Here is a 22736-nt window from a genome sequence, read left to right as displayed (position 1 = left end):
TGCCAGTATTATATTTCTTGCAAGAGAGGGACCGGCGTGTCAAGAATGATTTGACCGCTTATTTTTTTCGACCTTTCCCCGCTGATACCTATGAACCATCCTGTTTTGAAATAAATGGTTTATTCGTACATGCAGAAATGCAAGACGAGGCACTGCACTCTTCGCTGAGTCATTCACTTTCACAAAAGACGTCAGGACTTTTTTTTACAAGCGCGAGCCCCGTCTCTACATGTGGAATTGGCAGACGTACAGCTTCTAATAACCTTTAGGGGAAATGGCAATATAAACTAGCCTCATCGTAGACCTTAGAGGCTAGTTTTGGCGTGACGCACACAGGACATGGGCCGTTGGAGAATATGGACAGTCGATGTGTTATTGCTGTCTCTTCTTACTTTGTGCAGAAGCGACGGGGATCAAGCACCAAATCCGTGCCTTTATCTTGAGACGCCGTAAGTTATGATATTACCTAGGAGATTTTATGCTAAAGATACCTAATGCTGCACGTAACCCTCTGAATGCATGACGGTTGTTGGCTTTAAGGATCATAGAAAAGGTCTTAAAACATATTTCCTTGAAACCAGCAACACGTTTGAATGGGTGCGATGGGTACCGTGGAAGTAGTACTTGCGGAATAATTTCTTCAACAGGACCTAATATGAAGTCAGCTATAGAGCGCAATGTATAGTTTTCCCATTCCCCTGCAATTAATCGTTCCCTCGCAACTTATGTGGACTCCATAGAACAGCAGTGCCACGGCAGCTCAATAGGAAGGCACACGGGGCATGCGTTTCTGTCGAGCAGCTTGTTGTTGTCATTCTGAGTGATTGTTGCACTTACCCCCAAAGCGTAATTGGCCATGAATTCGGTGTTTAAGGCGTCAGTGGTAGTGCCCTGCCATCCGTTTTTTTTAAGCTAGCTGTTTTTGCCTTTTTCCTTCTTCTACTGCTGCTACTGCTAGGTTGTTGTTGTTGTTGTTGTTGTTGAGCGCGGCAGAAAGGATAGGTGATGTGAGAAACTCGTTTGGCCCTTTCAACCATGCCGCCACGATGCCGCCAGCTCCGTAGGCGTCGCTACGACATCCTCTCGAGTGCTGTAATTATCCCTGAGCTCCCCCGAAAAAGCACTGGGGCGGCTGCAACGCTTCCCCTCTGGACTGCAACCTGGACTGCTGCGCGCAACCATGCTGCTCGGACCAGCGCGCTCCTCAGCAATACTAAACAATCGTTAGCACGTTAGCATGATTCCGCCAAAGAGGGCAAAATTTCCCGCGGATATTCCTTCGTCCGTTGCCATTGCCGTGGCGCGGTACATTGCGTACAGCGTTGCATGCGCGTTCATTTCACGAGCTTTAGTTCCTCCTGTCCCACCTGGCCACAGCAACATCGGTAGAGCACGGTCCAGATAACACAGCGCAACAAAACACAGAGAGCAACGCAAACCTGCCCGCACGGCGCCTTTGCCACGGTACGAAAACTACGGAACAATACGTGTGAGCGCACAGAAAAATAACAAAGCCGCCATTGTGGCCCGAAAGGCGGAGCCACTACAGCAAAGAAATAAAAAAACAGCAAAACAAAGGAGAACCTATACGTCATTTCCTCCACACTTTTCTCCTAACGTGCGGAGGGGGTAGGGCCTCTCCTTAGTTTCCTTCCTCCATGTTAACGGCTCATGGCAACAGAAACAGCAGGCGCGCAGCACCTCCTCACCCCAGCGCTCTTTGTTTTTTTTTTTCTTTTTTATTATGACGACCCACTCCGCCCCCTCTACACCCTTCCCCATGCCCCGCGCGCCTTTACTTTTGCTTTCTTTTTGCCTGACCGCGGCATGTATCTTTCTTTTTATCGCGCGCGTGCGCTATCCCACACATTGTTTGTGAAGTGGTGCGTGGTGCGACGTGGGTACTTTATGCGTTAGCGCGCACGCACGCAGTTTTGTCCCTACTTTGAGTATGCCAGCATATGCTAGAAGATATATAAATTCTAGTTCCAACACAACAGTTATTCGGCCTCGCTTTATAGACTTCCGTTTCGGAAAACAAATATTTTCGCATAACATGGTATGATACACGCTGAGAAACTAAACAAAGGTGAAAAATACATGACATGTACATGATTACTAAGCAACACAAAAGTTCACAGACAGTGAAATAACAAAGAAAAGAACTCAACAAAACGCGAAGGCCGTCTCATGTACACACATAAAAAGATTTTTATATAATGCCCTAAAGACCAAAGTAGAAGAGTTTCTGGTATACTCACTCAGATATTGCACATAACTGGACGACGTGTAAGCATTGTCCTGACAACTAAACAACGCAAAATTCACTGGTAATGGCAAAAACAATGACAAGAAACATACCTAAAGAATAGAATAAAATGCTAAGTTTGTTTGATTGACAGCCATACAAAAAAGAGCTTATTTATAAACCATCACAAAAGTTTATGAAATGCGTGACATGTTCATTACTACTGAACAAAATGAAAAAGACATGGCACAATAAAAATAACATTGTACTAAAGGCTGAAATACACATTACCACATTATTTTGCACTTGGCCACATTTAGGGTAAGGGTGGCAAGGGGGAACAGAAGATAGTCAGCTTTTGCAGCAGCTCATAGAAAACATTCGCAGAATGGCTTATTACTCAATCAAGGACCAGGTAAAATAAGCCAACAACACGACTTTTCTTTCACCCCGAATGCAATGCTTAGCAGTAAAATTACGCCACTTAAGGCACCAAGTCGTACATACTGGGCACTCCTTTGTGTAGTAAACACGAATGGGAAAAATGTCCGTTTAGGACACTCACAATGTGCATGCTCTCCAGAAGAAAAAAAATGCGTATCACGCATACACATGAAGGTTGTTGGCACGGTTTTCCCGGCGGCGATTACTGGGATATTACACAAACAGGAACAGTAATTCTTTAGCTGTTAGTACGGTCGTAGAATGTGACACACAGAAAAAGCACTGAGGGCGGAATGGAAAGCTGAGCAAGTTATTGAAGTTGCAGAATGAGACTTGGCACAGAAAAACACAAGTCATAGATCAGGTGACAATGAAGAGGAACATCTATTTGCCAGCTTTCTCTATCGGCAAGAGGGAAGTGTTGCACAATCAAGGCACAGCGACATCCGGAGACTCATGCAGCACACACATGGACGGGGCCGTGTTCGTGCACATGCGCCTTCTGATGTCCTGGGGTCTGTGCGCTCACCTGTTGTCTTTAGGCACCCGGAACAACGTTGCAGGGAAACACAAGTCATAGATCAGGTGACAATGAAGAGGAACATCTATTTGCCAGCTTTCTCTATCGGCAAGAGGGAAGTGTTGCACAATCAAGGCGCAGCGACATCCGGAGACTCATGCAGCACACACATGGACGGGGCCGTGTTCGTGCACATGCGCCTTCTGATGTCCTGGGGTCTGTGCGCTCACCTGTTGTCTTTAGGCACCCGGAACAACGTTGCAGGGAAACACAAGTCATAGATCAGGTGACAATGAAGAGGAACATCTATTTGCCAGCTTTCTCTATCGGCAAGAGGGAAGTGTTGCACAATCAAGGCGCAGCGACATCCGGAGACTCATGCAGCACACACATGGACGGGGCCGTGTTCGTGCACATGCGCCTTCTGATGTCCTGGGGTCTGTGCGCTCACCTGTTGTCTTTAGGCACCCGGAACAACGTTGCAGGGAAACACAAGTCATAGATCAGGTGACAATGAAGAGGAACATCTATTTGCCAGCTTTCTCTATCGGCAAGAGGGAAGTGTTGCACAATCAAGGCGCAGCGACATCCGGAGACTCATGCAGCACACACATGGACGGGGCCGTGTTCGTGCACATGCGCCTTCTGATGTCCTGGGGTCTGTGCGCTCACCTGTTGTCTTTAGGCACCCGGAACAACGTTGCAGGGCTTGTTTTTTTTTAGGTATTCGTGCACCACTGCACAATGCACGAGTGGTGCCAGTCGAGAAACGGGTGAAACATCACGGAGCGCAAGCACACAGCTATCGAGGACCACGAAACTGAAGAAACTGCCCACGCCGGTCAACGCCCAGCAGCGCAGGCTTCCCGATAACAGCAGATGACGAAACATGAAACGGCATGCGGCGGGCTAAGCTTGCGCTGGGTGCACGCGGAGACAATCGAAGATCAGGGCGTTGCGAGAAAAGGCAAGGGGACAGGAGTTAAAAGGAGCGGCGAATGGGCACGGCTTCCTGGATCCGTGAGCGCGGGCGCGCGCCGATTTAGGAGGTCGTACAAGGGAAGCAGATTTGCTTTCCCGCCCTCCCGATGGATTGCGCCAATTACCTCTGCCACCGAAGCGGCCGAGTTTCCAAGACCGGGGCAAAGTGCGCACCTGCGCGGGCTTCATTTTTAAAGCGATCAGCGATGTTCGCAGAGTGCGCGTAGTGCCGGTAGCTTCGTGTGCGCTGTGCTTTCTATGTTTCGTTTGAGTTGAAGCGAGATATGCATGAAGGTCAATTCGCTCGCTGCTCTTGCCACGATTCCTCACTCCAGACTTTTGACAGCGAGTGACCGCGGTCATCGAGCCAGATGTGTTCATGTTTACCTGTGCGCGCGTGACACCGTGCTTGTTAATTTATCTAGTAAGCAAATGTTTACAAGTTCACACGGCCGATAAAGCTACTACCATTACTACGGAACTATATCTGCTAATTTGCTATTGTAATCGGTGCTTCGCCTCTCTGGAGAAACTGCGACTTCTTTAAGCATGACATGCTTTTACCTCGCGTTGTCAGCGACCTTCAAGTGACCTTGAGCCAAAAGCCAGAACCATTATCCGGGAAAGTTGACAAGGAAATTATTCACCCGTAGGCACGCTGCCAACTGTGGTATGAACGTAAAGTACAATATAAGGTATAGCACACGTAATACATCATACTTGATGTAAATAAAACAGATAAGCATATGAAATAATAAATGGGGCCTGCTTGACACTGGCTTTGCCACACACAATAACGAAGTTGCAAGAACAAAACGCGATGATTCAGGAAACCAGTCGAAACTTATAAATTTGGACTCTGGCCCCCAACCCTTTGTGCAGGATGACATTACATACGCCAGTTACTGGCCAAACAAGTTAAAAAAATATTGCTTCCGAGTTCTTCCTCATGTTTATTCACTATATCACTCAAGCTGTAACTTCTAGCACGTTGAAATTTTATTTGTCATTTCCAATCGTGGACGTTCAAAAGGCACATACAGGGCACCATGCTCTTGATTGTCATCTTTTGGCGCTGAGATAGGGTCGCCTGTTCAACGCCAGCGGTCCGTGAGTTCCGCGGCTCGAGAGATGGCGCCACCCTGCATGACCAAGCCGGCAGCGTTTGGCGCACCACGGATGGCTGTTTGGCCCAGAAGACACTTGCAATGAGGTTCGGATCAAAACGGGTTCGTGCGCTGTGGTGTGGTGGAGTGTGGTGTGCCTTTGCTAACATGTACTATGCATATTTTAGGATTGTGGCTAGTAACATCTCCAACCGATCTGCTTTGCCGGCAACCATTTCATGCTTACACCTACTCTCGATTACGGGAGAGCCATAACTTCTTTCCTTCTTTTGTGGTATTGTTGCGATTTCTATGTACTGTACTTTCATTCTCGCATATATTTTTTTAGTTCTAAGTTCCCACTTCCAAATTGTTCATTATTTTGTCTTCGCCTAATTAAACCGCCAGATTCCAGGCCAATCACCACTGTAGGTATGCGCCGCGACCCACTCAGATCAACGAAAAGAACAAGGCTTCGACATTGACGGGGGGCGCTGCAAGCGTTCGTCAAGAACGCACGTTCGATGCGTGGGCTCCGTTGACAATCTTCGATTGCGGCGGATTACAACATTGGATCACCGCATACTTACCATCCACGAGTTCCCTTCAACGCCTGGCATCGCCTGGTGCCACCAGTGAACCTGTGAGTGCCATATTCTCGGCGGTAAAGACTGTCTGACTTCTCAGCACCACGCAAAAAGTGGTAACCCTAACGGCCGGATGGTTTGGGTGCCTCACCGCAACACAGACGCAGGTGCGCCCGCGGATGCGCGGCATCGAGTTCGCGCAACGCTGTCTAACGACGTTCGCCGGTGAGTGCTCCCGCTTCACTCATGGCTACCGCGACTACTGTGAGTTCCCTAAGAGGCTACGACCCGACGGAGATGGACTTCAGTCATTTACCAACATCCCAGCAGCAGCTGATGCCCCCGCAGGATCTCCCGAAGGAAGACAACAGCCATGGCTGGAACATATGGTCCCGGCGCAACAACGAAAGAGTGGCGCAAGCTAAATCGACAGCTCCCAAGCAAGAGCCGGAGCAGAAAGAACGCCGACAGCCTACCGCACCGAGACCTCCGCGTCTACCGAGTTTAAAGAATTTTCCATACAAGGTCATCATCCGACCTAAAGCCACGGTGGATCTGCAATCTGTGGCTCCACGCTCCTTCGATCTCGAATTAGGGATCCAAGCGGCCCTCGACACACCGCTACAAGAAAAGCCAACTTTGCGCGTTGTTAGCCAGCAGAACATTATAATGATATGTACTCAGTGTGAGGAAGATGCGTTCCGCCTCGCCAAGCTTAATAGTCTGCACCTCGACGGCAAGAGTATAACAGTCACCGCCTACGTTGCCTTGCCAGAGGATGTTTGCAGGGGTGTAATACATAATATCAAGCCTGAAGTGGGTGATGACTCTATCTTCCAAGACGTCTCCTCACCCAGCCATACGACCCTGGGAGCGCGCCGTCTGGGCAAGACTACGTCGGCAGTCATCGTCTTCGCCGGCCAGAAAGTTCCATTCACGGCCAACTACGGGTGGTCAGAGCGCCGCTGCTACGTCTACCGGAAAACGAGGGCGGCTTGCATCAACTGTGGAATGCCAGGTCACCGAGCAGACGTCTACCCGAAACCGAAGGGAGATGCTTGCCAGAACTCTGGAACGCCGAGTCCAGATGAGACGCACGAGTGCGCACCCGTTTGCGCACTGTGCAAGGGTCTGCACAAGACTTATTCAAGTGACTGCAAGGAAAAATTTCACAGACCGCTAAACAAGAGCGCTAGTCCCACGTCATCAAACGTGGCATCAACAACGGAACTTGAAGAAGGTGGGAGCAGGCCGAGGCAGAAGAAGCAGCCTGAACAGCGATGGCGAGGAGCGTCGTCATCAGTCTCCCACTCTCGTTCCACCTCTGGCGGCCGTTCGAGCTCCAGACGCCGGGCAACCGGCTCCAACCAGAACGCCAGTCACGTGGGTAAATAACAAGGGAAGGAGAACTTCACGAAGACCACCGGGGCGCTGAAGAAGACGTCCTCGGGTCAGCTCTCAGATTCGAAGGTGAGCTTTGCAGAGTGGACTCCCCTCCCCTAGTCTTCCCCGCAGAATAACACGCAGTTGGCAGCACTCAAAAAAGAGATAGAAAGTCTTAAAAAACAAGTCAGCGTTTTAACAATCCAAAACCAAGAGCTTAAGCGAGCCACTACTAATGCAATGACGCCGGTAACTCAGCCGACTCCTCAAAGCGAAACACAGCAGGTACCTAGCTCCCAGCCTGCCGTAGGTGAGGTCTACCAACAAATTATCCAAGAACTCCGATCCTTCAAGAAGGAGTTTCGAGCCTTTCCAATTTATGTGAACGCCCAATTCCAAGAAATTCGAGAGCAGATTGCAAACAACAGACGATACACGAAGACGGCAATTTCTGCGCTTCGGAAGGAACATGCGGATAAAAGACATAAATCCAAATTCGCTCGTACAATGCAGGTGGACGAGCCCTCCGATACGGACTCACCATGCCAGCCAAACCTAGAATAAAGATCTGGCAGTGGAACTGCCGGGGCTACAGGAGAATGCAGGCGGCTCTTAATCTCCTACTATCTCAGGATTCTGACCCAACGGCAGCTATCCTAATTCAAGATCCCCACCTAATACCTATCAAACTTCAAGACTATCTGACTTATCAGCAAGACCAGTTACCTGCCACGTTAGTGCACAAACACATACACTGCCATACTGCACGACCCTTTCGAGCCGGATATTGCGCACTGCTATATTACTATTCTTCCTCTCCAAAGAGGAGCGACAAGCACGCATGTATTGAATGTTTACAGCCCTCCCAAAGACAGACACGCAAGATTGGGTTCCCTCAAAGAAATTTCTGAGCTTAGCGGGCCATGCCCCCTGCGTGATTGGGGCGACTTCAACGCACCGCACCCTTTATGGGGCTACCTGGCGGCGACACCAAAAGGCAGAAAACTGGAAGAAGTAGTGACGCAAGAAGGGCCGTCGATCCTCACCGATCCCACTTACCCTACGAGGCTGGGAAACAGTGTTAGTAGAGATACGTGTCCAGACCTGACGTTCACCAAGAACATAAACAGCGCGATTTGGAAAAATACCGAACAGCACCTGGGAAGCGATCCCTTCATGCTCTCTCTGGACATAAGCATAAACGCGTGCAAACGCAAAATAGGTATCGCAAGAATTGCGAACTGGGACAGGTGGAGACATTCCCGGGCATTTACTGCAAACCCTATTACAAACCTAGAGGAATGGGTTAAGGGTGAGGTGCAAGCTTTCAATGCCTTTACGAAAGAGGTCTGCACGACAGAAGATTGCCCAGTGGTCGATCCGCACCTTCTGCATTTATGGGAAGCAAGACACTCATTGACAAAGAGATGGCGAAGATAACGGCTTAACCGCAAACTCAGGCAAAAATATACGAGATTAACAACAAGGCAGAATCCTACACCATATCCTTGGCCAGACAGAACTGGAATACGCTCTGCGATGGCGTTCAGGGGAAGCTAGGTGTGTGAAAGACTTGGAAGCTCCTGCGTGTCCTAATCGACCCCAGCAGCAGCAAGGCTGCCACTAAAGGCAGGCTCACGAAGATTGTACGCACCATCCCGGGTACGGACACAGAGTTGATGGAAAAGCTCAAGACCAGGTATCTGTGCACGGACCCAGTCGTGGAACAACCGGAGTATTCTGGGCTGCCGAATGCGAAGCTGGACATCCCACTCACGAAAGAAGAGATCGAAGCAGAAATTGCGGCCATGAGAAAAAATGCAGCTCCAGGTCCAGATCAAATAACAGCAAAGCTCTTATTTAACCTCAGCGATGACACCATCACCTCGCTGGTGAAATCCTTCAACGAGCAGTATTGGGCTACAGGAACGCTACGAATATCCTGGAAGACGGCCGAGGTTCGGTTCATTCCGAAGCCGAAGAAACCCCTTAAAATGGGTAATCTAAGAGCAATATCGCTGACCTCGTGTTTGGGCAAGCTCATAGAGAGGGTCATCAACACGAGACTCAGTAGATACTTAGAAGAGAACAACCTCCTACCTAACATTCAATTCGGCTTCCGCCCTCACCTATCGACCCAGGACGCCCTCTTGTACCTGTACAAGGATCTCCGTGAGACACCCCCCAACTCACAGACAAGGGCCATCCTGGCACTTGATTTGAAAGGAGCGTTTGACAACGTTGTGCATAAAAATATTCTTTAAAGCCTGGCCGACACCAACTGTGGCGCCAGAACCTACAACTATGTCAGAAACTTCTTATCAGCAAGGCAAGCCACTATAAACTTTGGTGGAATAAAATCAGATCCCATCACTCTAGGCCCGACAGGAACTCCGCAAGGGGCGGTACTGTCACCCCTTTTGTTCAATTTGGCTATGAAAGATCTCCCAGGCCTTCTCTCCGAAATCCCGGGTATCAAACACACATTGTATGCGGATGATATCACTGTCTGGTGCAACTCGGGGAGTGACGCCGAGATCGAGGAGTGTCGTCCAGCAGCAGCGGACACGGTGGACCAGTACGCGAGGGAAAGAGGCCTCCAATGTGCACCGGAAAAGTCCGAGTTGCTCATTCTGAAGAACCCGAGGACACCCCTGGCGCAGAACATCACGGCGTATATAGACAACCACTCAGTACCGAAACCCACGGAGATCAAGATCCTAGGCCTGTATATCCCGCATGGGCGACAGAAAACCACCACTATGAAGAAGCTTACAATATCCAACGAGCAAATCCTCCGGATGATGCATCGTATCAGAAATAAGCACCATGGCATGAAGGAAAGGGACGCCATCCACTTAGTGCAGGCTTTCGTGATTTCCCAGATAATGTGCGGGACGGCATTCTTTAACCTCTCCAAGTCGGAAATTCAAAAGTTGGAGACACTGATCCGGAAGGCCTACAAGACGGCACTGGGGCTGCCAAACTCCGCGCCAACGACAAAGCTCATGGCTCTAGGAGTACATAATACCCTCAAAGAGATGTGGGAAGCACAATGCATCTCACGACTCAATAGGCTCGCACTCACAAAACCAGGTAGAGATCTGCTCGAAAAGATCCATAATAATCTGCCCTATACGACAGACCAAAGGGAAGAGGTACCACGTGATGTGAGGAGACGCATCAACGTGTACCCCCATTCAGCGGAACATGTATCCCGCATATAACAACGAAAGTAGAAAAGCAAGAGGGGAAGCCCTGCAGAAGAAATGGGACGAGCAACCTAATGCCCTCTATGTGGACGCCGCAGGGCCAAAGAATGGAGTGATGACTATTGTGGTCTCAACGCCTTCAGGATCGATGGTGAATTGCGCTTCGATGAAAACATCCAACCCCACTCACGCAGAGGAAGCAGCTATTGCATTAGCTATAGCATCTGACCCAACGCCGATGTACCCACTGACTCCCAGAACGCCTGTCGCAACTTCAATAATGGATTAATTCACAGGTCAGGGTTGTCATTGCTGACTAAGCATCCACCCAGCCAAGCCCCAGTCATCTGGTTTCCCGGTCACCTGGAACTACCAGGAGGAACCGAAGCCGCTTACAGGCATGCCCGAGCTCTTCTATACCGGGCGTCTCCCCCTGATGACCGTGAAGAGTGCTGGGACCTAACTTTTTTAGCAGTGTATGCTGACAATCTCGCACCATACAGAACAGCCAGGAAGGAGTACCCAACACCACATAAGTCCCTCAATAAGATGGAAGAGAACACTCTTAGGAGACTACAAACTAATACATGCCCAACGCCAGCTAAGTTACACCAGTGGTACCCTACACTATACTCCCCGCAATGCCCACACTGTGGAGAGGTAGCTAACCTCTACCACATGGTGTGGGCTTGCCAATTTAATCCCATAGTTGACCCCATTCCAAATCCTTCGAAAGAGCAGTGGGAGGCTATTCTGCTCCGCGATGATCCTGACCGTCAGCACTGGCTGCTGGGGAGGGCCAGCGCTGCAGCAGTAACCAGTGGACTACCGGAGTAGGCGGCCCACCCACGAGTTCTACGAACATCCTGCAAATAAAGATGTTTTCAATCAATCAATCAATCAATCAATCAATCGACATTTACGCCTTAAAAAGCTGTCCGGAAAGATGAAGAAGCACTGACAAGACCCCGCGGGACTCGTTAAAGGGACACTAAAGGGAAATATTAAGTTGAGCTAGATTGAAAGAGATGGCTTTTGTAATTGGAAATTCACCATTCTTAGCAAGAACAAATTACTGGTGCACCAGGAAGGGCAAAATTGAGAAATTGGAGCACTACAGCACGCGCCACCTGTCGCACGCGCTGTGGTACGTACCTCTCATGAAGTGACGTCAGAGCTTCTACTTTATTTATTCAGCTAAAATTCCATTACGCGAACTACATCTCCACACGCTCTAGAAGAACTTCGTTATTGAAATATGTGACACAGACACATAGGCTATCACAGGCTCCACGCACACAACATAGAATGGGGAACGGCATTTTATTTGTTTCGTGGTTGCGGCTCCACTTGACTGGCGAGCTGTGAAATCCGCGAAACGAGCCGGTGAAATCCGCAAACGACCGCTGATTCGGTGAAAACGTCAGCGGAGATGGGGACGTTAGGTCCTCGGCTTTTGGCGCGAGTGATTCAAATAGAGCAGCAGCACCAGAGACTTTCGGTGGCAGTTTTAGACGCAGCACATTCGTTTATCGATGCGCAAAACGCGGTCAACCCGCCGTGGTTGCTCAGGGGCTATGGGCTGCTGAGCACGAGGTCGCGGGATCAAATCACGGCCACGGCCGCCGTATTTCAATGCGGGCGAAATGCGAAAACACCCGTGTACTTAGATTTAGGTGCACGTTAAAGAACCCCAGGTGGTCGAAATTTCCGGAGTCCCCCACTACGGCGTGCCTCATAATCAGAAAGTGGTTTTGGCACGTAAAACCCCATAATTTCATTTAGAACGCGGTGATAGACTTCTACACAGATAATTTATCAACCTAACCACACTTAACATTTCCTTTAGTGTCCCTTTAACAACAGCTGGATTGCCGTTTCCATGACAATGTTGGAAGATGTACACGCACACGCGAGCCCTTTCTGGAGAGTAACATGTGGTGCAAAACGATTGCCAATTGGTTGGCTTCTGCCGTCCATCGGGCAGGCTGCAACGTCGTTATCTCTGACGGTGCATATTGTGTTGAAAAAGAAATAACGGGCATTTAAGCCACTGTAAAGGTCAAGCTAAGTATACTGTGATCATCCTGCTCTGTGCATAGGAATAACGTTTCATTCAGAATGTTCACAGTAGCATTCTCACGGCAGCGCGGTCTACTAATCGTGGCTAATTTCTTACTCTGCTAAAGTGTTTAGCTGCGCCTTTAATTCAAAAGCTACAGAAAGTAAGTCAAATGCTCAAAAAACCTGTGCTAAGCGTCCAGAGAGAATATTTGAGCCGAAGTTCTATCTTTCCATGTTGCTTTTACACATTTTCTGAAGGAGAATTTATGTTTATGCTTGTCACTACGAAAGGATCATTAATATAAGCGCACTCATTCTTCTAGTTTCGACTGAATAATTTGCTGACATGTGGTAAAGCAAAACAAGCCCAATGTGATGTATCACGCAGGCCTTCTGTAACAACCAGATATCATTCTCTTAATTTTATACGAATTACGAGTGAGTATAAGTTTGTTCAAAATGCATTCCCTGTCTCGTTCAGGGTACCACTGGATGACACCGTGCTATTAGCGACGAGCGACCGTGTGTCACCCGAGAGACTGAAGGCGATCAAGCAGAGCAGCCGGGTGTGCTTGCCGGCGCCCTGCGATAAGCTGGAAGCCTACTCTGGGTTTATTCCGGTTGACGAGGACAGCGCTTCTTCGTACCTGTTCTTCTTGCACATCAAGTCAGACGTAAGAATTTTCGGCGTTTACGTATTGTTTTAACATTTATATGCTGAAATAATTTTCAACCAATTAAGTCCACGAAGTATACCTGGGTGGCGGTAAAACACAAAAAAGAGCGGTGCACCATGCAAGAGGGTTTTCCTAAAGCCTCATATAAGGCTCGCACATTGGACGTGACATGCATGGCGACATGGCAAGATACTTTGCGACAAAGGCAGTTATTCTTTATGTGCAGAATGAATCAAAATGGTTCTACATGACAGAGCAGTGCTTCTACGCATGCTCAGCATTGTAGGGATAGTAATCAGGAAACGTTAATTGTCTCCTGCCTGCATAAAATCCAAATGCAAGGAAATTTCACTTGGAACATAATCGCTAGCCTATAATTGCAATTGGCTACAAATGCACAGCACATACTATCAGAGCAACCTTGGCCAGACCACAGGACTGGTAATTGGCTCATTTTTTCTTGTTCGCAACTTTTAAGTAGCGCCTAAGCAGACGATGTGTGCACCTGGCGGTGAGCGGTACCGAAGTGGATGTGGCGAAAGTGGCAGAACCGTGCAGGACTGCTGATCTCTCAGTTGCGCCAAGGCGTCCAGGCGCATCGCTCGCTCAACAAGTTGCATGTTGACGCGTGTCCCATTGGCGTGCTTTCTCGTTGCGCACTTGATCTGAGTTGTTCCAGGAATGCCGGCGGGTTTTGTAACCGCTGAGTGCTCGAACACATGCTCGAACACGAGCGATCCATCGCTGTGCATTACACAACGCTGCGCGGAGGAAGGCGGAACACATCTCTCCTGTCCCAAGTTTCAGTAGAACACATCTCTCTTGTCCCAACTTGCGCCGTAGCAGGCAACTGCGATGCGGACCAGCCAACAAGCACAAAGCATGTAAACTGCACTTGACGAAATTGACAGGCTACATTTCGCGAGCGCAGCCCCTACCCGTGGAACATCTGCTTGTCTAACACTTCCTCGGAATGACTATAAGTACTATATGTTAGCCGCGTTGGCGCATGAAAGGACACGTAAGTCGTATTCTGGGTCGATATTCTCGAGCGATCAGTTCCGGTGGCGCATCTCGTTGGAGACATCTCGAGCGTCTCTGCAGCACATGGGTCGAAGGATACGAACGAAAGCGTTTCTGACACGGCGCCAGAAACCCTCTCAGCAGGAGCCGCATTGCTGCATTTGTCACAAAGGAGAAAGCGACGCGGCAACCATGGTGTAGATGCGGTGGCAAACGATGCTGGAGTGCGATGCCTCCAAAAGGACACGGGCGAAACATTAGTTACGCTCATTTACGCTAAGTTCGTAGCCGCCAAGATTGCGCACCCTTGCAGGATTTCCTCCTGCCGTCCCGTTCGGCGCGTTTCACAGCAAAACAAATGTAATGCGGCGGCGGCCCCTGGATGGCGCTTCTAGCCGAGGGCTAGCGCATTGCAGGAGCGTATGGCAATTTAGACCGCAACATTTTGTGAAATATTCTCGAAGGGAAAAGCTTCGGCGACGACGGTATACTACTTTTGAGAGATATTTACTTAGGAAATTCCGTTTGCGCGGAATGGGAAAGGATGAGGATCGAGGAGAGAGTTCACATCAGCAAGGGACTGAGGCAGGGGTTTCCTTTATCCCCGCTGCTGTTTATGATACACAACGTGAGGATGTAAAGGGCGCTAAAGGAAAGTAATATCGGGTTGGATCTCTCATACAAACAGGTGGGTACAGTAGTAGAGCAGCAGCTTGCAAGTTTATTTATTACGGACGATATTGTGTTGCTAGCTAACAAGCAGTGATATGCAACATCTGGATAATATCTGTAGAAAGGAAGGCGAGAATTTAGGTCTGCAATTTAGCGCTAAAAATCAGCTGTTATGGTACCCAATGAAAACAGTGAACAGACAGTGTCAATTCAGGGCCAGGAAATACCTCAGCTAAAAGAATATAAATGCCTTGGTATATGGATAAACGAAGGCTATAGCTATATGGCAACACAACAAAAATCAGTAACAGAAAAGGAGAAGAGAAGTGCGGCCATAATGAAACACAGAGCGCTATCAAGATAAAATAGGTACGAGGTGCTCCAGAGTGTGTGGACAGGTGTAATGGTTCCAGGACTCACATTTGGAAATGTGGTTGTTTGCTTGAAATCAGGGGTAGAATCAGGACTCGATGGCAACCAAAGGTCAATGGGACGCCTCGCATTGGGCGCTCGCGGGACCTGTGCAGGGTGATATGGGTTGAACAAGCTCTGAAGTGAGAGAGGCTCACAGTAAAATTGACTACGATTATGATTGAGAAATATTGAAGAAGGTAAATGGGCTGGGAGAGTTTTCAGGTATTTGTACAGGAAGAACATTTATTTCCAGTGGAGGAAAAAAATTAGGAAGAATTCGGAATTAGGCGTACCAGCAAGTATGCGATCTGTATGGCGAGCAACATGGCAACAAAGAACGTCAAGCGGAATGTCAGATGGGCTGAGATAACCTCATGGGTAGCGCCAATGGAAAAGAAACCTACTATGAGTAACTACTTAGGAGGAAAAAACGAAATCCGGAAAGAAGCACTTTATCGTAACTCAAAGGAAAGCTCATTACTTTTCGAAGCGAGGTCAAGATGCTTTAGAACACGCACTTATAAAGGGACATATAAGGAAGAAGAAGCCTGCGCTTACTGCGATAAAGCTAGGGAAACGATGAAGCATGCTTTATTAGAATGTAAAGACACCATCCCAGCGGTCAAGTTAGGCACCACTGGCCTCCTTGAATCCCTTGGGTTCAGCGAGAGCAGGGGGAAAGTAAACATGCCTGCAACAGAGATTAGTAAGCGGCGATTGGAAGATTGGTGGAACAAATGTAGGGAATCGACAAACAACGGAGGCGTGCAAAAAAAAAGGTCACAGTAGGGGCTCAGAAAGTTTGGTTACGGTAATTCATTGTGGGTTCATTTTTCTCCTTTTCTTTTTCTTTTCTTTTTAACGTAGGACAAAAATTCGCGCGTTGATTCATTGTCGCAGGCTTTCAGAAGAGCTGTGGGCGGTGCACTTCACCGATTGCACTCCCTCCGCTTGGTTAAATTATGAACGGTGCCTCCATACAGACTTAGCTTGTGTGATGTGAGTGCATAACGAAGGTTCGAACGACAGAAAGCTGAGCTGAGAAGTGTTGTGCACTTCTCTTCTCTTGTGCCCCGTCTGCACACCTCACCTTTTTTGCACAACGAAGGTCCATCACTGTTTACCCACTAATTGACGTGAAAGGTACGATAGGCGCTGTTGTGGGGCGTGCAAAGGGAGCGGTCTTAGAAGTCGTGCGGTGCATCACCGCGAGATCCTCGTGAGCGTTTGCCATGTTCAATTGTATCGCGGGAACTATTGAAGGGATGTTTGTCCAGTAACCTCGGTGTTATGTTATGGACGACGATTCCGTTCTCACCAATGCGTCAGCACTGGCCCTTTATTCACTTTATTTAGCAACGGAAGTTCGAAGTAGCGAGGAATAAAGTCCAGCGGGGATCCGCTTCTTTGCGTTGTCTCCTATATTTGTAGTAGTAATTTCTCTTGTAATAGTAGTTTCTAGAGTAAGCATTTTCATTTTTCTGAGAGACCGAAAGTCTCCCTCGCTTTATATTCGTGGTCGAGCTATTTAGTTGCAAATACGCTTATTACTCTCTGTTTTAGTACACAACAATACCGAGCTCGTTTACACAAGGCGCCGCTAGCTATGGCTTTCCCATACTGAACAACGGCATAGTCTTATGCTGAAGTCAAAGGTTGCGCCATGAACTCCACTGTGTACGTTCTTCCATATTTCACATGTGCTCAGAAAAAAATGACGGCATTCTTCCATCTCGTCTAGAAATTCTTTTTGTGACACACACAACTGAAACATTTGTCAGCAATGTTACACAAAACCGTCACTTCCTAATATTTACAATAGTTTCATTCTTTTCCTTTATTTCATTAATTTACGCAGGATGTTAGGCTAGTGTTCATTCTGACCAGTTATATATATATATATATATATATATATATATATATATATATATATATATATATATATATATATATATATATATATATATCGTCTTCCCGATCCATTTATGCATTTGCGTAGATTATAGTGTATGAATGAGCCAAGGCAATTTGGGGTGTGCGTGCCCGTTCAAGTGTAGATGATGTTTGCTAAATAACACTCACCATGTGCAATTATTTTCTAAATTTAAACCAATAATTCCTCCTTGTAATGTTCTGCTCAACAACGACTAGGTGGTAAAAATTCGAAGGCAAATGAGAGTAACTGTCCGTACATATTGATACATGCATATTGCGTGTTTCTTGTGAACGATGCACTCGGGCGCCCCGACGAATACGACGAACGCTCTCTGGATCTCGTGCTGTCGGATGAACTGGCCAGTGCTGCAGTTCTCCTTTGTAAATATAGTTTGTAATAGTCTCCAGTTCCTAATCATTCGTTCGCGTAACATTTTGCTGGAGGTGCGAGGTAACAATATATTTCAAGTCGAATAACTAATTTCCCATACACTTAATGAAATTAGTAAGACCCATTGAAATCTTAACGACAAAGTTAAAGCAAATCCTTGTACTGTCCCTGGTTTCCATGCGTAGCATGGTGAATGAACAGAAGCATAGGCCGACTATAATGCCAGATTTTCCTCTGTAGTATCTCTAGTGAGAAAGCTGATGTCTCTCCACCGCCTACAGGCAACATCCTCGCCTGCGCACAACTACGAATATCCCCGTGCATTTTGTCTCGTTGACATTATTACTGTGTCTGCGCGAACGGCTTACGTAAGAGTGTCAGCGTACGTGTACATCGTGAAAAAGCTTGCTCTTCATTATATGCATAGCAGCACAAAAAAATTAAAAGCGCAAAGAAAAAATTTGCCAAAAACTTGTATTCGAGAACCCTTCAACTCAATATTGCTTTGCATTTCTGTCGCTTTCGGAGCATTTATTTGAACTCGTACCGAGTGCGCAAGAGCTGATTCTCTTGCATTTGTCCTATGTGCAGAGCAAGTCGTACCAAAAGCCGCTCCTTCTGTGGACACAGGGTGGCCCATGGAAATCTGCCTTATACAGCCAGTTCCTCGAAAATGGACCCCTGGGCATTAACGCCATGGGGGAGCTTTACTATAGAGACCACAGTCTGATAAAGGATTTCAATGTAATATACCTCGACCAACCTGTTGGATCGGGATACAGCTTTGACGACAACGGCCGATACCCCGCGACGCTCGATGACGCATCTGAACAAGTCTTGACGTTCCTCAAGCGCTTTCTGAGAATATTCTCGGAGTACCACAGGCCGGAGTTACACATTGCGGGAGAGTCTTATGGAGGTAATACTTCTTTCTGAAGCACCGAAAGTTGTATAATAACGGCATACACGGTGCACCGTCTAAGGTTACGCTTCTGCGATGAGAAAATTACCATTTCACCGCGAGAGTCAGAAAAGAAGCGTAAAGATGAAGGATACACTGTTACACACAAAAAAAAATTACCTATATCTCTGCACGAATAAATTTTTCTCTGTGTTTCTTGCATTACGTTTCTTGCTCGAAAACTCTAAGCTCGCTATACTTTCCTGTCAAGAATGATGTCACGCTGATAACGAGCATGCCGTCTATGACCTAGAAGTACCGGGCACGCAGCGGTATAGAAAAGAAAAGCACGCATGATATATGGCCATTATTGTTATCGAACAAGATAAGCTCCAAACGGTTGAACTGATTTTGAATCCTGTTTTTTTACGTGCCAAAATCACGATATGATCATGATGCACGCCGTAGTAGAGGACGTCGGATTTATTCGACCACCTGGAGCTCGTTAAGGTGCACCCAGTGCATGGTACACGGGCGTTCTTTGCAATTCGTCCCCCCCGTAGAAATACTGCCGTCGCGGCCAAATTGTTCCAACTTATTATGTTTGGAGTTTGTGGGTAGCGACGGTAAAGTTCCTACACCAGTTCACCTTGAAGTCATCGAATTAGACAGCGTCTGTATAAAAAATTGTTTATCGCTAAAGACTGAAAACGTCGAATTCTAAAGACTCTGGAGACTCAAACTAGTAAATTTGCTTCTTTCATCAAAACATCCAGAATACGATAAAATACTTCGAAATCCCTGACGTTGTAGTGACGTGCTCGTCCTAAGGTTCCGACGAGAAATTGGGGTGAGGGGGGGGAGTTTTTCTTAATTTGATTTAACTGACAATTTTATCAAACGTCAATATAATCAACCAAATTCATAAAAAGGAGATTTGGAAACAAAACTTTAACAATACAAATTGAATTAGTGCTACCGTTCAATGTCTCTTCAGAAAGTGCTCCACGTCGCTTTTGGAAATAAGAATTACCAGGTAATTCATGCGAAGCCGGGCACACTATGCCCCGATTCGATTAAGTTTATTCATGGAAACAAAGGGATCTCTTTTTGTACTCATTGGCTTCCTCTGCAAAAAAGCGGGAACAGTCATTTAATTGTAATTGTGGTTTCGCCAACCCACGTAGAATGAAATAAAAAGGCTCCGGCATTTGGTGCTTTCCAATTCCTTAAAGCGCGCGAATAGCAACACGACAGCGAAAACACTCTACAAGACCAAAAAGTCACGATAAAGAACCAAAGTAGCACAGAGTGTATGACGAGCGCAAATATGAACCAAAATAAGAAATCTTTCGGGGGAACACAGGTTATAAATTTATAATGGCAGGACAAAACATACAGATACACTGTAATCTTCGAAAATATGTTTCGCTCCCAGCATTAGTTCCCGTATACAGGGCATTATTTCCTTTCACATCAAACATATATGTCAACATTCACATACTTAACTGCAGATAAAAATTCTGGGCAGAAATGAAAGGCGCCTTCAGCGACCTTGCCAACCTGTGACAACTGTCATATTTTGTGCGGAAATGTGAATTGCGTACATTCGAATTCCAAAGTAAACTTTTTAAAAGAATGCGTTATCTGTCTTGAGAAGAAATGGTGACAAAATGCAGTTGTAATGCAAATATATAAACATGTGCACATCTGCTGAGGCAGCGGCCGACCGGGTTCTCCAATATCGCAGCTGGCTCTAATGCGGCACTGTTTGATGTTCTATTGCGATAACAATTATATGGATACTCCAGGCGTATTTATGCCGTCGTCGTCGCTGTGAGGTTCCATATAAAGTCCAAGGGTGATAAAATCGTCGCTGCATGCCGTATCCTGTATGTGCGAGCGAAAGTGTGAGAGGGTGAGCAGGCGAACGCGGCTCAGTGTTGCGCACGCAGCAGTCGAAAGCGGGCAGGAAGCGTGCCGCCTTCCATCACGCGCAAGGCTTCAGGAGAGCACAGGGAGGGGGGGGGGGGGGGGGGTGTTCTATTCGCGCGGCGCGCACCCGGCTGGGCCGCCGTATCTGAAAGTCATCTGCGGCGGGTACAGAGTCCGCACTGCCGTGGAGTAGTTCGCGCTGCTGTGAGCGGCTGCACGAAGGTCAATTCGCTAGCTGCTGCTGCCGCGTTTCCTCATTGCAGTGTTTTGACCGCGAGTTTCCGCAGTCATCGAGTGAGATGTTTTCATGTTGGCTCGTGCGCGCCTTACACTATGCTTGTTAATTTATTTAGTATAACTGCTTATAAGTTCACACGGCCGATAAAAATACTATCCTTACTTCGTATAGCTGTCGAATAATTTACTGTCACAATCGATGCTTCGCTTTTCGTGCGAAAGTGCGACGTTTTTTTCACCGCGCCGCTGATTAAGTGAACCGATTGGTTGTGCTAGTCGTCTACGTAAACATTTGCGTCATCGCAGCTCGCAGGGCGCCGCGTGCTGGCCGACTAAGTCCTATGACAAAACTTTCTCTGCAGCTAGATGTAAAAACAGTTTCCTACCTGTGGCATAATGCCGCAAATGAACTTCTGCGACACAGCTGTAGAAGTTCGCCTTTAAGATGCCTTTGTCATATCTGCATTGCCGCGCCTTTTCTTTCCTCCTTTGTCCTCGTTTTTCCAGATGTTTTACATCTCTCTATCGTCTCTTTCAGCAAGGTCAGCCGCTGGAGTGGCCCACAAGATTCTGAAGAAAGCTAGGCAAATCAACGTCAAACTCAAAGGCGTAATGCTAGGCGTAGGATTTGTGTTCCCACTGCTCGAACTCATCGACTCCACGGACTACCTGTATTACTCCGGGCTGTTGAATGATTTCGGCCGAAAAACGCTTGCTGGGTGGTTCGACATGATACGCGGTCTCGTGACTAAAGGGCTATACTCACAGGCTGCAGAATACCTCAGCAAAACTGTTTTGAACATGGCGCCTGCCGAAACTGAGACGATATTTCAAAGTCTAACCGGCTTCCAACACCACGGAAGCATAGCAAGACCGCAGGAACCGGAAGAAGCTAAAAAGTACATGACCTATGCAGATAGCCCAGATTTTAAGAAAATAATTCACGTTAACATTTCCCGGATCCTCGACAGTGCCAGGCCTGAGCTCACAAAGCAACTAGCTTCTGGAGATTTCTTCGTGGACATAAAAAAGAAACTTGAGTTCCTGCTCGACAGTACGCCCGTCCTCTTCTACACGGCTCAGTACGATGCTGTTTTTCCCGAAGTAAATATTGAAGAGTGCTTCAAGAAACTGCGATGGCGTGGTTCTGAGCAATTTAGCAGCGCCAGGCGGAAGAAATGGTACAGAGGAGGAAATCCCGCCCTTGCTCTCCTCGGTTACGAGCGCGTGGTTGGGACACTTCAGTATAGCAACGTACTTTGGGGAGGCCATGACATATCGTTAGACAGGTCGCTCCAGGTAAGCGAACTGTACAGTCGCTTTCTGAAACTTGTGAAGGAAAAAAAACTGAAGTGGACAGATGAGCCATCGTGAGGTATAACCTAGACATACTTTACACTAAGTTCTGGTCCACAATGCTTTTTTGGAGGCGGTTGGGGGTCAATCATTATCAACGTTCACAAAGGCTAACACTTGCGCCTTCACTCTCACCTCACTGACATATGAAAAGCAATAAAATGATTGAATGCGAAGTGCACTGAAAGAATTTGGCTGTGTATTTTAAGCTTTCATTGCAGTTCCTCTACCTAGAACACGTGTCCTTGGTACTGTTCCATGAATAATAGGAAGCAAAACAGTATGCCTCCACATTTTCGCACGAATGTCTTAAATGCGCAACAGTTATGACCAAACTCGCCCTTCCCTTCGCGCGGGCCGCATCGAATGCCTACGGACAAACATATCATGAACGCGCATTGAACTTTTTGTTGACACACTCGAGGCGCGAAATCCCCGTTGTCCGGCTGTCCCGAGATGTGAGGCGCATGCTCGGCCTAACCCTCCTAGCCTACGTGCCGTGGGTTAGAGGCCACATGCGTAGCTAAAAAATAAGTGATTAGTCATGGATGTCTGACTCGTTCGTCATCTGGCAGAAACCCAGAAAGCCAGTAATCGTAGCCGCGGCTCGTGATCGGCGCATGTTCTTTATTTTCATACAACATTGTTGC

The 22736-nt window shown here is 47.5% G+C and overlaps 1 protein-coding gene across 1 annotated transcript; it reads left to right on the top strand.

Moving 5' to 3' along the window:
• The first annotated feature begins 296 nt into the window (after positions 1–296).
• On the top strand, positions 297–22276 carry LOC142557033 (venom serine carboxypeptidase-like). The gene is made up of 4 exons (XM_075668579.1): positions 297–449; positions 13027–13219; positions 18249–18576; positions 21269–22276. The coding sequence occupies exons 1-4, from the start codon at positions 340–342 to the stop codon at positions 22102–22104; spliced, it is 1467 nt and encodes a 488-aa protein (XP_075524694.1). The 5' UTR covers positions 297–339; the 3' UTR covers positions 22105–22276.
• The last annotated feature ends 460 nt before the right edge of the window (positions 22277–22736 follow it).

This window comes from Dermacentor variabilis, chromosome 9, assembly GCF_050947875.1.
Source record: "Dermacentor variabilis isolate Ectoservices chromosome 9, ASM5094787v1, whole genome shotgun sequence".
Lineage (NCBI taxonomy): Eukaryota > Metazoa > Arthropoda > Arachnida > Ixodida > Ixodidae > Dermacentor > Dermacentor variabilis.
The sequence above is the reverse complement of the archived record's forward strand: the minus strand, read 5'-3'. Positions and strand labels throughout refer to the sequence as shown.